This window comes from Salvelinus fontinalis, chromosome 16 (genome assembly GCF_029448725.1).
Source record: "Salvelinus fontinalis isolate EN_2023a chromosome 16, ASM2944872v1, whole genome shotgun sequence".
Taxonomy (NCBI): domain Eukaryota; kingdom Metazoa; phylum Chordata; class Actinopteri; order Salmoniformes; family Salmonidae; genus Salvelinus; species Salvelinus fontinalis.
The window spans coordinates 27,958,154-27,976,054 of record NC_074680.1 but is presented as its reverse complement, the minus strand read 5'-3'; the positions used below and the strand labels follow the sequence as shown (position 1 = coordinate 27,976,054).

Here is a 17,901-nt window from a genome sequence, read left to right as displayed (position 1 = left end):
TTTTCTTTTGAAGCCAGAAGGAGGCTAGTATCAGCTACATTTATGCCTTTACTAGACTATGGGGATATTTTATATATGAATGCTTCCACTCAGTGTTTGAGATCTATTGACACCCTTTACCATGGCACTTCGAAATTTATTTTCAACTGCAAAACCCTTACGCACCACTGCACTTTGTATACCAGGGTTGGCTGGCTTTCTCTAGTCACTCGTAGGCTCAGTCACTGGAATACATTTATTTATAAAGCCATTTTGGGTTTACTACCTTTTTATTTGGGCATTTTTATTGTTCAGAAATGTGGTGGGTACTCTCTTCGTTCGCTGGAGTTTATCCTGCTAACTGTTCCAAATGTCCGAACTGAATTTGGTAAAAGGGCTTTTATGTACTCTGCGCCATCGTCTTGGAACGCCTTACAAAATACTTTTAAACTGGAAGAACTTGTCCCGATTGGTATTTTTAAATCACTGATGAATGATCTTGAGACTGATTCCCTGACCTGTCAATGATTTTAATTTGCTGTTTTTGATTTTGTTATACTCTTGTGAATTCAATGGTTTTACTAGATTACTTGTAGTTTTTCATGTTGTTTGTCTGCAATTTTTGTAATGACTTGGTGCTGCCTATCTTGGCTAGTACGCTCTTGAAAAGAGAGATTTTAAATCTCAATGAGCCCTTCCCGGTTAAATAAAGGTTTAATAATAATAAAGATACAAGCATAGACTGATAGCAGTTGGTTTTCTATGTTCAACCAGCCAAATGGCCTAGAGACTGTATTTCAATGAGAAGTATTGACAACTAAACAATTAGGATAGTCCTTGTTGCTCTTGTAGTGAGATTTAAGAATATTCTCAGCACAAATTCATCCAATGTCTCTCTCTCTCTCTCTCTCTTTATTTCTTGTCCACACACATCCACACTCATCTCTGCTCAAAGAGCGGGACGCTCAACAATGAAATGAGCAGTAACGTTAACTTTGACTGGCATTTTCACACAGAGTAGAGATTTACGGAGCACCGTATATCAGGGTAAACTCCCAACAACACAGAATATGCCAGCGTATACCAAAGAGGCAGTTGGAGACAAACTAACACTGCTGCTCAACCCCCATCACACAAACACACACACACAGGCACACACACATACACACACAGACACGTGCACTCACAATTGGTAAACATTGTCAAACAGGGCTGTCAGTATTGGCAGGTGAGCCAGAGAAAAAGCAGCTTTCCATAAACAGATGTCCAGTTGAGACTGAGGGGGGAAACAAACACGACAATGTCAAGTCTAGATTACCCACAATGCCCATAGTGATCCAATCTGTTTGTTCTGAGGAGGGAGGCTCACCTGCCACGCCCCGAGAGGCTGGACTTAGAGTTTGCCGAATGCAGATCCATCTTGGCAAGGATACACAGCGCTGGCGTTCTCTTTCTGTACATTGCTATAAGGCTGGTGATTTGTCTTCTGCCAATTTATTGCGCTTTATGGAGCCAGGGGAAGAATACCTCAAACTCAGCCCACTTCTCTGATAATCACACTGGAAATTTATCTGAACAATTATGTTTTCTCCGATACTCTGAATCAATTCCAGAGATGTGCTCCTGACAGCCAGGCTATGGTACATCTCAGTTCATTATGATGCATCAGGGCAGCCTGACAGCACACGACAATCTATGTCCACACACAAACACAAACACACTGGCTGTCAGGAGCACACACACACACACTTCTTCCTCGTAAGCTAGTCATGCTGATTTGTGACTCGTTTCAGGAGACTAGGCATATGTTGAGCGTCACTACTTCACAGAAGAGGCATTTTAAAAAAAACAAATTTGAATCAAAAAATTCTGGAACATATGAACTTTTATGTGCCTCAATAACAAACTTGCATGCCATCTGTAATTATGAATAAAAACGTTAAATTACGAGCCAAGTTGGCTTAGCCACAGAAAAAGACAGGGACATTCCCGCTAGCCATGATAGGCTGAGATAATGAATGGGCTGGACATGCCGAGAGATGAGTTCGAATTGGTTTGCCATGTAGTATGCTTCTGTTTATAACATAAACTGCTCAGTATGTGGGGTAATCCTTTCTAATACAGCTTTTTATAAAGATATCATGAAGAACTGTGATAATGTTGCTAATGCTCTCCACTCTCCACTTTCTGGAAGACAAAGTTTTGAAATCAGTGGAATTCCCGGTGGAAGCAAAGTATGATCGCTAAGGAGATGGAGGAAATTCAGGCATTTGTTTATGCGGAGGTCGTCGAAAAGAGAATACACAAAGGCTGTTATATAGATCACCTGTCTCTGGATTACATCTTCAAACTAAGGGCAACCATGGCATCTGTGAAAGAGAGGGAAAAGCATTCATTCATGTATACGGGTAAAAGAGTCTAGCTAGCTACATTTTCAGATATGATACATTTCTAATTCTGTCAGAAAGTCATTTTCATTGTAAGTTAAGGCGTACTGTTGGCTAGCTAGCTAACGTTAGCTGGTTGGCTGGCTCGCTAGCTAAAGTTACGTGTAGGATCTGTGTAGTAATATTATTCGTATCTCAGAGCCATTTGCATTGCTATTCATAGCCTAATGTTAGCTCGCTAGCTAATACTGAACCTAGTTGGTTAGCTTTAGCTAGCTGTAGATTCATGCAAGGTAGTAATGTTATGAGTTCATTGTTTAGCTAGCTAGCTACATGTCTAAATAAAAGACTCCACTATGCAACTAACCATTTCACTGTACCGTTTACACATTATGTATCCTGTGCATGTGACAAATAAAATTAGATTTTATTTGATAGATTGTGTGTTTACTAAAGACGGTAATGTGAAGAACAGCATGACCTGAACCAAAGTCAAATTAGGATATAAAGTTAGGTCAACGAGACAGTGTCCAAGTTCTAAAATTCCCCTGTAGAATGCTTTGCTTTTAATTCGTTACACTCACAACAGTAAGCCGTTTTCTGTAATTAGCTTGCCATTTACTTGTAAATAATGATCTTGTTGTGAGTTTATTTTCCTGTAATAATGAATACAAATAGCTTAAAGTTAAGATGTTGTCAGCTATATGATATGGTTATTATTTGAACTGGCTAGCCAGCTAACTAAACTAGCTAGAAACAAACTAAAACATTGTTAAGAAAGTTGCTTTAAGTTGCCTGGTTTGCTTGATTGTCGTATACTAAATACATTTTTAAAAGGATGGGTTTATTGGTGTTAAAATACACCAGTTATGCTATTTTGGACCACCAGGCTGCTAATGTCATGCAGCCTGTCGTATTTGTGTCACTGGGGACATGTCTCCCCCACATTCTGAAATCCCCCCCCCCCAGGTTTATCATTGGAATGTGATACAAAATGAGGCAATGGTGTGCTTTAGGACCATGTGGACGCCTCCGAGCGGTTGGGTAGGCTGTTTGGAGTGTTATCCGACTGTATTTTTTTAAATATAGAATTTACGAAAAGATATGTCCCCCCAGTTGCACCCCTGACTAAAACATTCAATGGTAATTTTTTCAAATGTGGGGTTACAAATGTATCAACTTTCAAAGCAGAATTACTTTCCCATTGTTCCTCAACTGTAGTGTATGATACACCATTTTCTAGCTCTGAGTCGCTACTTTTATCCAATGTAAAAAGACACCATTTCAAATTCTTCTACATAAGACCGAATAGAGGCGGTCGGTCCTATTTATGCATCTCAGTCACACCTCTTTGTTCAGTCTGTTGTTGACTCATTGATATTTCTTCTCACGTCTCACATTGTTTTCATGCTCTGGGACAGACCACTGGACTGCCATCATATAACATATTGCCCAATAAAGCAGGACTGCACATCAATTGTTTTACTTTGGTCTGGGGTATTTCCCCAAACAATCTTTAACCCAACAGGAGCCATCTCATTGAATTACATACAGAGTTGGGCATACTATTACGTAGGATGTTGACCATTCAATCAAACTGACCTTGAGCAACACAAAAGTGAGATGTTTCTTCCAATACTGATCCTTCCTTTTATTGCGGGATTCCTCAAATCAATGAGTTCTGTAAAATCATCTCTCAACCCTCTAGATAATTATAGAGGAGTAATGGGACTACTTCATATACTGAACATTCACTCTTCTCAAAGAGGCAACAACAGGGGGAATGTTTGTCATTGCTGGGCTCCTTCATGTTACAGGTTTTTTTTAACTCTTAGTACAAAACTCCAAACCGGTCACACTTGTAACGCAGTCCGTTTTTCATTGAAAACATGTCATGGTGCATTCATTTGGATTGTAAACATCTCACCACACAACTATTGATTCAAAATACACATTTATTGTTAAATGTAATAAGAACATTGGTTTAATCCCCAAAACACAACATAATGATCTCGTTTCAATTTAGTCATTTTAACTACCTGTTAATCCAATAGAAAATAATGCAAGATACGGCCCTTTAGAAGTGCTGAAAGGAATATGCTACAGTACTGTAAATTACAGTAGATTACACGGTTTTCACATTAGGCAATACACTTACAATACTCATCAAAATTGACAGAAATGCTATATGGTGACAAACCAATTTAAAATCTATAGGTTTACCAAACGCCAAGTAATTAACCATTAAGCGCAGTTGGATTAAGTGATGGTAAAATGTATTTAAATAAATTAAAAGAGAATCATATGAAAAGTATTGTGAGCATTGCATTGTGAAAGGCAATTACCTTATATGAAAAGTATTTCTAGATAAAACACTGATTAGGTTGGTGAAAAAGTTACTGTGTGGTTTTGTGTGTTGTACTTAAGCCTATTGAAAATGTGCCTAAAGTTTAGAAAAAACATCATTTTTGATGATCTGTTTTCAGTTTTGTACTAAGAATTGTACAATATTACCATATACTTTCAAAAGCTTGAGCGCTCTGAATGGATTGAAGGTCATCATGTTGAATGATTATGGGAGAGCACAGGTGGTGCTTGCTTGTTTCACTGTAGGTATGACAACAATTCTAAGCTTTCACTAACATTAAAGACTAGAACTATGAAGCTAAACCCCCAGCACTAAGCTGCTCTCCCCTTCACCAGGTAAATGGGAGCACATCTGGACTGCCCCTTTTGCATCCAGTGCCAGCCAGCAGCAGTAGAGCCAGATGGTCTGAGCGGAGCACGTCTGTGTTTGTGGCCTGTCTAATCTTGTCCAGAGTCCGTCTGCTGTAGACTATCTCAGCACAGTGAGGAGTGCTGCCAAAAGGGGAAGAATGGCAGCTATTCCAGTACCTAAACAGATTCCTCTACCCTGCCCTGATGACCAGTGATGAGCATCAGCCTCCATGCTGTATGTATAAGCCTAGGTATGCCATAGAGGCCAACCAACCAAAGTCCCCCTCGAAGGCTGTTTCCTGTGGCCCCGCCCTGAAGTGGACGGCCGTTTCCTCTTGTTGTTGCCAGACTGGAATAGAATCCGGAGGGGCACGGGGTGTAGGTGGGGGGGGGGGGGGGGCAACACATTATTGCTTTCTCTCAGCCACACGCTGTCCTGTTTACAGACACTTGTCTATTAGACACCACAAATGTGGTCATATGTGCAGACAATCATCCAGCAGAAGAAACAATCGAATGTACAGGAATTATGTATTAATGAGGTGAACAGGTAATGAAGATAGCAAATCAAAAGGAGAACAAAAGAGTCACTGAGTGCAGAAGCAGAGTGTGATGAGATTGTCCTCTGCTCCAACTCCGTACTGTTGACTGATCCACGCAGATACCGCAGGGCTTGGCTGTGATTGATGCCTGTGTTATCTCTGCTGGTTGACATCAGATTATTGCTCTGCAGTTTAATACTGCGCACATGCCATAAAGCACAGCAGCACAGCCTAGCTGGCCTCACCAGAAGGACATGGAGGAGGAGGCAGCCCACCTCACAGTGCACTCCTCTCCCCAGGCAAGGCTCTCTCTCAGCAGGTTCTGCAGGGTGGGACCTCACCCTTTCACCTCTACCCCCATCCCCGTCCAACCAGTTACAACCATCCATAGCTCATACTAGTGAACAAAGTAATGTATGATCCTACTTTTTTTCTTCAATGTGGTCATACTCTGTATCTACCTTAGGTTTTATGACTTCCCACAATCCTTCCCCTGTCCTCATCAGTCTTGTCCACAACCCCCCTGCGGTAGACCTGGCAGCGTACACCTGTTCCAGCCCAGCCCGGCTACCTGAAACACTATCCCACCCTATCCCACAGCAGAGGCTGGGAGAACTGACAGACGGGTCAGAGGTCAATCAACAAAGGTACAGGTAACCCCCCAGGCAAGCCTGAGAAACAGCAGCCAGCCAGGTGGACAGGCTCACTCAGTCTGACTCCATCTCTCTTTCACTCTCTCTCTCGCTCTCTTTCACTCTCTCTCTCGCTCTCTCTCACTCTCTCTCTCGCTCTCTCTCTCTCTCCCTCACATGTACCCACACATACATAAACACATTAATTTATGCAAAGTCCAGTAGAAATATGTTCCCTAAAATTTTGACACTAATGATACCTCTTCAGAAACTTAAATATCTTGATTTGGATGCCTGGTGATCCCTGGCACTTACCCTGTCAACTCAACTCTGAATAGGCAGATGAGAAATGAACATGGTGATTGTGTAAGCTCTGGGCTACAAAGTTGGTGAAGCATACATACTGAAATGGTCCAGATGGGTTGTTGTCCATGGCAACCAAAAACTTTGATATTGAAATATCCTCTACAGAACACTTACATAAGCCCATAGTGGGATTTAGGAAAGTGTACCTAGCCTGGACAGACAGGCACACGCACGCACACACACACACACACACACACACACACACACACACACACACACACACACACACACACACACACACACACACACACACACACACACACACACACACACACACAATAAATACACAAACACAGACAAGTAAACAGATGGATAAACAAAAACAAAGACATCTCTAAATACATAGTCAACTAACTAGGAGTACCTGTTCATTGTCCACTCTAACACATCAATAGAATTATTCATTATCAGCTTGTGAGCAAATAGCAGGCCTGTTCAGTCAGAGTGCAAACACCAATAAAACCCTTCATTCACCACGCCACAATGCCAGCTCTCCACTGACCTCTACCTCCAACTGCTCCAAGTCTGCAAGCCCATAAACCCCTGCAAGGCTTTCTCTGTTAGTCATTCTGTGTATCATGAAGTCCACTTAATTGAAGTTGATGAAGTGCACACTGTATTCATATTCCTAGGTGTTAGTATATAAGTAGCTATGTGGGGGTGTTGGCTACGGTGCTTGTTTCACTGACCTGTACCCCTTGGTGTAGTACTAACACAAGATCTACTTATCTCTTCCAGCCATCAGAACAACTCTGCATAAACTCACACTGGCCCTGGAACTGGCCCTGACTGTACTATGAACAAAGACATACACACAAAGACTAATTCATAGACATACACAATGTAAGTGACTGGAATCTAAAAAAACATTCCAACCAATGAATATATTGGGTAACTTACAAGGCTCTTACATCAAATGCAATGAGAATACAAACTCACCTGAAGGAAACCATGAAGGAAAGTTCGTAAGGGAAATGTTTTCTTTGTACAGTGTATTTCATGAACTATAAACTTTGCTTCACAAGGAGCTTCAAGGATACATGCTTTGAAAGCAGAGTGACGATATACCAGCTTGTATACAGTACCTAACAAACAATAGCCAGGCTGCTTTTCGTTCACTGAGCCCTTTATTTTCTTTCATGGTTTGGGTGATAGTCAGAGATAGGGAGGGAGGATACTTATTTCAACCACCATATCAAGTAACTGTCAGCCTGTCTAGAATAGGACCAGTGGCTTTAGAAGCTGCTGCCTGGCCATGGCTGAGGAATTAAAGCCCTTGTGGGTCACAATACCGCCAGGCTGTAGGGCCTGTAGAAACCCAACAGACCATTGTTGTCACTGACAGCCCCCTTACCTTTTCATGAGACAGCTGACAGTGCAGACAACAAAAAAACGTCCTCCTCCCAATCCATCACACGGCATGGCCAAAATATTGACTAACTCTTTCAGGGCAGAAACCATCAGAAGGGGTGGATAGAGGGGGTATCGTTCATTAAATGCAGGTGGATCTGAGCCAGGTGTACAGATCTGGTCTTTCTATAGGCATGTTGAATGTTGACAGATCCTCTGATTACGGTTGAGGGGTAATTAGTGCTTTGAACTTGAGGTTAGCCTTCAAGTGATCATCTTTCCCCCTATTATACCTCACCTTGCCTTCATGTCCAGCCACCTGAAATACAATGTGTCATTTCTGCTGCAACCATCCAGACTGTCTGCCATGTACTATTCAAATTGTTTGTTAGTTTTTAGTTATATAAATCAAATACTGTACATTAACTGGGTGAATGCCTTTGATTAAGGGAGAAAATCAAGTCTGCTGAACCTGTGTCTCCATTTAATCTGCCTCTTCGGTATCTGTCCTTTAAGCAAAACCCATTCTACCAGGGCTTCTTTCAATGTGCTGCTGTCTAACAATGTCTGGTTAATGTGTGTCCAAGTCACTGTATTTTACTTTAGAGCATTAAGTGAGGTGAAGTGGTATGGGTGATGTCAGACAAAGCACATGCCAGCTATAAATATGAAAACAAAAGATGTGAGGGACACAGGAACTACTCCTCTGTGAACGAGACAGGCACTTAATGACAGAGAGCGTGGAAAAAGACTAATTGCTGCTACTGGCTGTGCAGGCTGCAACAGACCATAAAGAAAATCATGTGTCACATTCATTGTTCTAATGCTGACCCTGCGTTTCCCTCAACAACACCTCACAGCAATGCAGCAACCGTCTCCCTCTCAGCCCAGCTGTAGTGTATGCTGGCTTCTGCTACTCTGAGCTCCTTCAGGTTGACACTGAGCCAGTGGCCCAGAGCATAGAGACACTAGGAAGAACAGGAGCTCTTCAAGTTCCTAACAACATTAGACTGACCTGAGATGGTTCTTTGAAGGACAAACAGGATAACACGAAAGCCACCTCTGAGACAGTTCACTGTCTGTGCATTTCCCAGTAAACCCAGGCTTCAGCATAGTACACTCATTCAACCCAAATTGTCTTCCTTGAATGTATCTGCTGGCTGCTACTGATACTGTACTCAAACAATAAGTCTACTGGAACTGGAGGAGGGGTTGTTTGGGGAGGCAGGCTGACTTCCTCATCACAAAAAACTGGGACGACAGGAGGATAGAGGAGGGAAACCCTCACATAAACAGCTCCCTCTCTCATTTTCCCAGGGTAAACTCAGATGGCCCCCATCCACCATGACAGGTACAGCAGAACTCTGTAGCTCTGGTGCCAGGAGCTCAAACATCCCACAACAGTCATCTTTCCACCACACATCACATGGCCCTCTTCCACCAAAGAAAATCTGTGAAAGCCATCCATCTACGACCACATCCAGCTAGACCTTCCAGGTGGGCAGCACAGACCCAATGGGACAATGGAGCCCTTTCTCCTGCAGCTGGAGAAATCGATACTATGAGGGGAGCACTATAAGAGAACCCTGCCTTGGCTGTTTACCACCTTAGAATTAGGGCCCAATTTAGCCATCAACATGTGCATAATGGGAGAAGGAAGGGGCAGCCCCCATCCCACCCTTCAACCGCTCCACACCTGGAGAGGACCACACAGGTAACCGAGAGGGGATTGTTCAGTTCCCATGGAGAAGGACTGGCAGGTGGGATAGTGTACATCTGTTGGGGGGGGGCTTACCCGGATCTGATATGATTTAGGCCACCCCCACAGAGGAACTCGACCACACATACAGATGAACACTTGAGTGATGAAGTTCAATTCCTCCCAAAAGTTTTCCCCAATCGTTTATCTCATCTCCCTTTTCCCATAAGAAACGAGGTGCTGAGGGGGTTCAGAGGAGGCTGGAGGGCTTGTAATCCAAGCTAAGCATGAGACAGTCCCTCCAACACGACAACAAGGAGAACAAACCCTGGGGCAAACTCACGCAGCAGTGACATCAACAAAAAGGGCCTAAATTTAACAGCGGTGGGAATTGTGGGGCGAGCCATACAGGAACACTTTCAATGCATTGCGAGAATGTCAACTGGGATTTGACTTCCTCCTCAGACTCCGCCACTAGCAGCTTGCTTATTCCCTCCTCCCCCCTACTCTCCCCGACAGCAAAATAAAGACATAAGCATTGTTTAGCAAGACAATAGGCCACTTCCAGAGACCTTTCAGTCTCAGACGCTGAGTTTTCACATCCATAAACAGCGTGTGGCTGTGAGCAGCCAAATAAAATACTTCACAGGAAGACTGGGACATTATAATCAGTGTCATTACCCTACAGCTTCTCATGACTCCAGTATTCACAGAGGAGAAGGACTTGATATGTATTACCTCTGCACCCAGCCAGAGGACAACCGCAGCTCTATAATAAGGTGTGTTTGTATGGGGAGTTAAAGCCACAGCTACTACATGCTGGGAATACAGAGCTCACAAGGATTTTCACAGCCATGTCTCACCCTGCCTTTGTGTACCCATCATAATAGAGTCTAGACTATGGCATAAGCACGTGGGCAGTGGGCTCAAACCTATTATCAACTAGCCTGTACCCCCGCACACTGACTCGGTACCGGTGCCCCCTGTATATAGCCTCGTTATTGTTATTGTGTTATTTTTTATTATTACTTTTTATTTTAGTCTACTTGGTATATATTTTCTTCTTGAACTGCACTGTTGGTTAAGGGCTTGTAAGTAAGCATTTCACGGTAAAGTCTACACTTGTTGTATTCGGCGCATGTGGCAAATAAAGATTGATTTGATTTAAGGTGCCCGTCAGTGATGAGGGCCACAGAGCAAAGCTGGGGAACGGGTCATGACCCTGACTTAGTCAGAATCACACTGTATGCCTTCACTGCTAGCTACACTGGGAGGAGGATGGCAAAAATAATTATTCTTAGCATGCCATCTGTGTGCCCCTATATGACTTGCTGTATGGAACCAATGCAGCCTGTCCCTGTTACGCCAGCAGAGCATGAGGTTAACAAACACATATTCATCTCCCATTACTACCTGCCTCATAATAAATGAAAGAGCCTCCTCACTGGACTCATTTCAAGTGAGTGGGGGAAGGAGGTTATTACCATGCCATTGCAATATTAGCCAAAAATCAACCAACAACATTATCAACTATGTAACCTTGGTGTAACGTTTATGAAAATTATTATTTTGCATTATTGGTACTTAAAAGGCAATCAGCACTTGAGACTCATATTAAAGTAAAAAATTGCTTCACAAACCTTTAGTGAACTTGGGTCTGTCAAGGCCAGCGCTTGCCTCTTCAGCTCTGTCACATTCATTTGACATTGTTCGCAAAAGCTTCCTTTTCCATCCCTTCTCTCCGACTCTGAGACGGTCACGGACCCTGCGCCCTCCGGGGGTGGCCGGCTGCTGCACCGCGCGTCCTTTGCCAAGTGAAGTAGTTTCCTGGGACTCAGATCAACAGGGAACGGCGACTCTCCGCTAGGACAACCTTCCACCTTTGCCATTAGAGAAAAGCAACTCGGTTAAAATAAATTCACAGATAGGACAATACGCTGGCGAGACGCACAAGCGCAGGTGTGGAAGTCTACTTGTCTGGAGTTGTTGGTTGACTGACAACCTGCATGAATGTCATAGGTAGACACGAGCACTACCAATGTGAAGAGGCAGGCTAAATGGGTTCCAAGACAAAAGGGTGTTCTGCGACAGCGACAGGTTCTATTGAAAATCGGAACTGGTCATTTTTACTTTATGCATAAAACACTTACAGTAAACATGCGGTTGTCAGGGTCCAGTCCATGAGTTGCATTTCCCCAAAATGAGTTCATTCTACCGGGTCTGGGTATCCCTAGTAGACGTGGTTCTCACATACACTCAATTATTTAAAATAATTTGTACATTGAAGAGTAGTCGTAGTTGTAAATTGAAGTGTCACTTCTAAATCTGTCAGCGAATAAACATATTATAGGCTAACCATGGTTGTGTCCTGCACTTCATCCGTGCTATGACGGGACAATCCGAGAGAAGTTTTGGCACACACTCTAAAATGGGTGGGGGAAACTTTTGCGAAACTTTTTGGCGCATGATTGGACACTGCAATAGTAAATCACTTAAAATCACAACCGTAGGTGCATGGATCAGACAGGGTAATTCAACGTGTGAGTTGTATTAGGTTTATAGGTTATTAGGCTAGCTATTTATAAAGCTGAAATTGCCCATTGTATTGGCTGCTATTATCAATGCATTACACTAGTCAGATGACTGAGTTATTCATATAGCTTAATTGCGTAACATTATTTGAAATATAGTGGTTTTGATTTTAGATTCTTGTAATCAATGGTTCTATCCATTCCTGTTCACTCACGCGAGCATACACAGTTGCAGACATTGCTTCACGGACAAGATAATGGGTACAGTACAGAGCCTAGTTAGCTTTAAAGCCTATGCGTCCCGTTCTTGCTACTTTGACGCCATCCTCTGGTAAATAGAAAGATTGCAGGAGGGTTTTCGCAAAATAAGGGGCACAGGTTAAATATTTAATTAACACACTTTAAATATTTTATGTTGATGGTGTAAGTGACGGCGGCCTCGTACTTCGTTTTGAGAATCCTTTCAACCCTCACATGACCCAATTGCAGCCTTTTATCTGTCTGTCTGTCTGTCTGTCTGTCTGTCTGTCTGTGTCGTCGACTAGGTTGAGGGGCTTTACGCTTGGCAGCGCAACTGGTTGCAAATTATAGGCGTCCTTATGGGCAGAATGAGGCCAATTTAATACTCCCAAACGTTTATTTTGTAATTACACATGCAGCATAACATAAGCTATTCACCACAAAAGGCAGATACAACATTCTCTGGATAATTTATCATAGATATGAAAATTATGTTTTTATCTGAAGCTACGGCCATGGTTATCAGACCACAGACACAATAGACAAATGAGCCGGAGTCACAATTCAAAAAATAGGTAGCCTAATATTATTGATAGTTACACAGTCTTTAGGAGATAAGGAATCAGGATAGGCTATTCCATTTCTTCCCCACTTCAGTTTTGTGTGACTCTCATTGCATTTAGAAATTAATCATTCTATCATATCATCAAATTAAATGTTGGACAGTGATAGGGAAATCAAGTCTGTCATTGTGGTCTTTACTGACCCTTGCGTGCGCTTGTACTGATTACCAGTGTTCATTTTTGGTTAACTGCTCAGCGCCTTTAACAGCGAATGAGCACAGAGATTACAGAAGCCTTATTGTCTATTAAAGCATTGAACGTTCGGGACTACAAAGCCCCATCCACCCTGCTACTCTCTACTTGGTTCAAACTTTTAAAAAATTATTTTAAAGAAGAGAAATCCAAGTCAGTGATCACGCTCCGAAGTTGGCAACATAGATAAGGCGCAGCTGACAGTCAAGGGAGCTGTTCATGGTCCTGAAATGTACTGGAAATTCAGGTCTGTGGCTTTACTGATCACTTTGTGTATCAACTTACTTATTTATTAACGTTATATTTTCCAAGGTAGTTGGGCGAGTGGATTAGGCTACATTTTATGTTTGAGCAGCCTATGTTTCAGCTATTTAGTGTAGTGTGCACTCACTCACCTTTGCTTTTCTCCTTAAAAGATGACTGGTAAATCCAAATATGATATCGGAGTCCACGAAGAATGTACCCAGATCTATGAGACTGGGGTTGGGCTTGTCAGCTCCAGAGGAGCCCGAGGGGTTTGGTAAAGCCATGAGGGAAATGTGCGTAATTTTCCACGCCGTGGGTTACCGAATTGACATCTATATTTGTATATTAGTTTCCATTTCAGGAGACATTTTCATAGACCCCAAACCATTGCATGGTTTCAATCCAAAAGGTATTCCGGACATCCAACAATGACTCGGAGAGAGCTTACTGTCTCTCCATGACCGCTCCACTCAATGCCCAACAATTGCGGCGTGTGCGCAAAAATATATCTCCCGTGCATGGCCAGCAGTCCAGCAAGACAATATACCGATACAATCCATCCGTAATCCAAACGTTTATATCCACAGGTAGGGTATTTGTTTTTTAACTCCTCACGCCTGGTCTTTCAGCTCGCAGGTCTCGGAACACAATCACATGCGCCTACGGAGGATCACCTTTTGCAGTCGTCGTCGTCGTCGCCCCCCCCCCCCCCCCCCCTCTCTCCTACTCTCTCTCGCTCATTCACTCACTCACCCAGTTGTGTAATTCATCCTTGCTGCGCTTCCTGACGACTTGCTGGATGCTCCAACATGTTTTTATCAAAGCAAACACGCACTAGAGAACAACGGAATCCAACAGCTTCCCAATGACCCTGTTTGAAATCTTTGGTGGAACTTGTTCCATGACCCATTTAACTTAGTTGGATCGTCTTGTTTTTTGGGAAAATTAAACTATTTTGTTGAGAAAACCCTGCATTTGTCAGTGCACTGTACGCAGTCAGCTCTTGCGCTTACGTCTGTGTGTGGCTTAGTGGAGTTTGAGCTATTAATTACGAGGCTAATAGATGGCTTAGCTGCCTTCCAGTTCCAGATAAAATTGGGACTTTTAAATACATATTAAATGTCTTATTTTCAAAGCATTTTCAAATACAGAGCTGTTTGAGTTGGTATTTTAATAAAGTAGATCATATCTATTTTGTGTGCTCTGAAAGCTGAACAGGGATGTTCTTTTAATAAAAATATTATCTGCTGTACACAGGCCAAGGACTTCGTTTATCAGCAGCCAGTCATAACCGCCATAATGAACTCATTGGTACCTGGCACCCTTTGAATATGTCATCTCTTTAAAGCATTTATATAGTTTGGTGGGTGTGAATGTTTTCAAGTCTGATTTTAGATTATATTTAATTTCATCATTATGCGAGAGCAGAATACAATTCGATACACAATGCTGTGTGCTCATGGGTTTAATCAACATGTAGGAATTGGGTAGGCTATATTATCAACCTTTATTTATTCAGATTTGGGCAATTTAAATAAAAACATCTTTAGAAGCAAGATTAACCTGAGGGATATCAAGGTGGCTTAAATGATGGTTGGCTTATTAGTGTAGTGGGGATACCCATAATAACCTCTATATGTGACCCTTTCTAAGGCCCAGTCATGCACCTTGCCCACCCACAATTGACAGACGCTCACTCAAACACACACTATTACGCACGGACACAACCACAGCTCATACTTTTTTTAATGGATTCACTGGATTTTCAGGAGACCGATAATTGGCCTATTCTCCGTAGTAAGGATGATTTACCATGTCCGACCGCCACACAGTTCCCAACTGGAGGAGGTTCGGGTCACCCCGACCGCTGATGAAATTCCGTATCGCATCCCGTGGGACTACTACGCCTACATCTGCTGCCTTTGCGCGTGTAGGGAAATCGCTATGGGCATCTCATTATACTGCTCAATATCTTACCCAACTTGCAAACATTCACAGTGCACAGGGCTTCATGAGAACCGTTTAGCAAATATTCGTAATGTTGTTGGCACACTACTGAGATCAGAGGAAATAAAGCGGCGTCTGGGATGGAGACTGAAGAGAATAATCTGTAGATGGCTCTTTAATAAATGATTCATACGTCAATACAACAAAGCAAATGTTATTCCCTTAGAACTATCATCATCATCATTATTCCTAGCGGTGTAAGATTTTATTCTCTTATATTTGTCCATCAATAAATGAAAAACAGTTATTGAAAACAAAACAACAAAAAATAATAATTTATCCACCGGAAAAAAATTGTAAAACTGTCTGGAATCCAATTGGCCCTTTCCTTCAGCACCTCGGACAGCGACCATGCCCAATGCGCTGTTTGGACTTCAGGAACAGTCGGACACCACGAGGCTATATTGACATTATAACACAAGGTGGCACACGAGAGAGAGATAGAGCGAGAGAGAGAATGAGACAGTGAGAGCAGGGGTGGGGGAGAGAGATATAGAGAGCGAGAAATGCTCACAAATCAAACAAGGTTAGGGTGAACATTAGTGTAAACATGTAGGTCAATCTTGTAAAAATAAAACAATGAATGTAACGAACTGCTTTCAGATTTCAAAACTTGTCTGACATCTTATATTAGACTATGCTAAAGACATGACGTGAAATTAGTCTGATCCACCCAATTGAGTTAAGAATCTCATCACTTTAATATAGCATATCAGCCTAAACTACTCAATGATTCAAGATCCTCAAAGCAGTGCAGGCTACTCCATGTATTGTCTTGGAAGTATGTGTCCGCCTGATCAAGTGGTCCTAAACATTTCACAATTTTGGCAAAGAACTGTTGAACTGTTAAGAACCACTCCACCAGAGAGACCAAACTACAAGTCATCACTTCTTCAGGTGACCACGCGCAGTCCAAAACTGGTATAAAGAGCAGTGTCTGCAACCATCACTGTATGCCTACGTCACACCAGCAGAAACAGTAGCCTACTTCATATTTTACAGCAGTTTGAAAATACTTTTCTTGTCACCTGAACTGACAAAGTTAATTCATAGGCTTACTATAGTAAGCTAAATACTAGGCATACGTTTTCAAAGGTTATCTCACCGTGAGTTGCGGTTTCGTCTGAGCAGTCCATGCCTATGCTGTGTCTGTGTGGCTTTGGTGAGCCGCGGCTCTTTATATATAGTGTTTTGGGGTAGGTTCATACAAGCCTTTCATTCAGCGAGGAATGAAGGCCAGGCAGGTCCGACCGGCTGAGCTGGGTTCCACCAGCAACTTGTGTTGCCTGACAGACAGCCGCCTTCATGACGAAGCCAAGTGTAGTCACTAATACTCTCTGCATATTGCTGAAAGGTTTTTATTTAAAGTATCAAATCTGTACCAAACAATGAATAATGGTCCTTGCTAAATATTGATCAGATTTATACCACACAAGTGTAGCCTACAGTAGGCTACATAGGCTAATGACTTAAAAATACAGTTATAGATTGAGAAATATTGCACGGATTTCATTTAACATGGTTCTATAGCCAAACACTAGGCAGCATACTTTTGGGTGTCCTTGGTTGCTTAACTTTGAGGTACTATGGAACAGTGGAGTAGTCTTGAATTATGATTCTTTATCCATTCATAGAATATATTATTGTTACACACGCAGACACATACAGTATTCTCCCCCATGCTGTTCCACCAGGGGGAATGGTTTTATAGTCTATTTAGCAGGGTATGGCTCACTAATTTACGTGAGTACTGCGCAGCCCCAACCCCTTATTATTTACATTGATCTCCTTGGGAGAATGCAGGGAGGGATTTCAGGTAGATAATGAAAATGATCCCCAACAACAGAATTCAAATACTTCAGTTCATATGGAAAGCATTACCACAGGAAAATAAACTCGAGGAAGCAGGCAACCGGCCCTGAAAACTTGTCTTCTGGCATATTTCAGAAAGGCAAGTAAAGATGTTTGTGTCAGGCTTGTGTATGAGACTTCCTCTGAAAATGCATTGTGTGAGAGCCTGACTTCCCCCATGATTCTTTCACAATTACAAAACAGATTCCAATGCTGGCTACAATAGTATTTCATTGAAGTGTATGTGCTATAACAGAACTGCACTATATTCAACATCTCTCCTGGCAACTTCTAAACCTCTCCTCTCTTACAGCAGTATACCAGTGGTCACAGAAACTAGAAACCACTGGTGACTAAGACTAAAAAGAACAATAAAAAGTCATTTAAATCATAACACATTGAATATATATTTGAATATATTTTGTAAATGAACCAATGTATTTAATTAAACTTAACAACAGCATGTGGGATTTTCAGTGATTCTCTCTGAATTAGTGAAGGCAGCTGACAATCCTGAGCTTATTAACATGTGACAGTA

The 17,901-nt window shown here is 42.2% G+C and overlaps 1 protein-coding gene and 1 long non-coding RNA gene across 2 annotated transcripts in view; both read right to left on the bottom strand.

Moving 5' to 3' along the window:
• The window catches only part of LOC129812932 (kinesin-like protein KIF26A), a 118,102-nt gene extending 106,445 nt beyond the window's left edge, over positions 1 to 11,657 (bottom strand). The window contains exon 1 of the mRNA XM_055864922.1: positions 11,314 to 11,657. Within this exon, the coding sequence (XP_055720897.1) occupies positions 11,314 to 11,562 (249 nt within the window). The 5' untranslated portion in view covers positions 11,563 to 11,657. The remainder of the gene's footprint in view (positions 1 to 11,313) is intronic.
• Positions 11,658 to 15,600: 3,943 nt separating this feature from the next.
• On the bottom strand, positions 15,601 to 16,685 carry LOC129813431 (uncharacterized). Its single transcript, XR_008753161.1, has 2 exons — positions 16,618 to 16,685; positions 15,601 to 15,911 (listed from the first exon to the last, which is right to left on the bottom strand). It is a non-coding gene; the product is annotated as an uncharacterized LOC129813431 (long non-coding RNA).
• Positions 16,686 to 17,901: the final 1,216 nt, after the last annotated feature.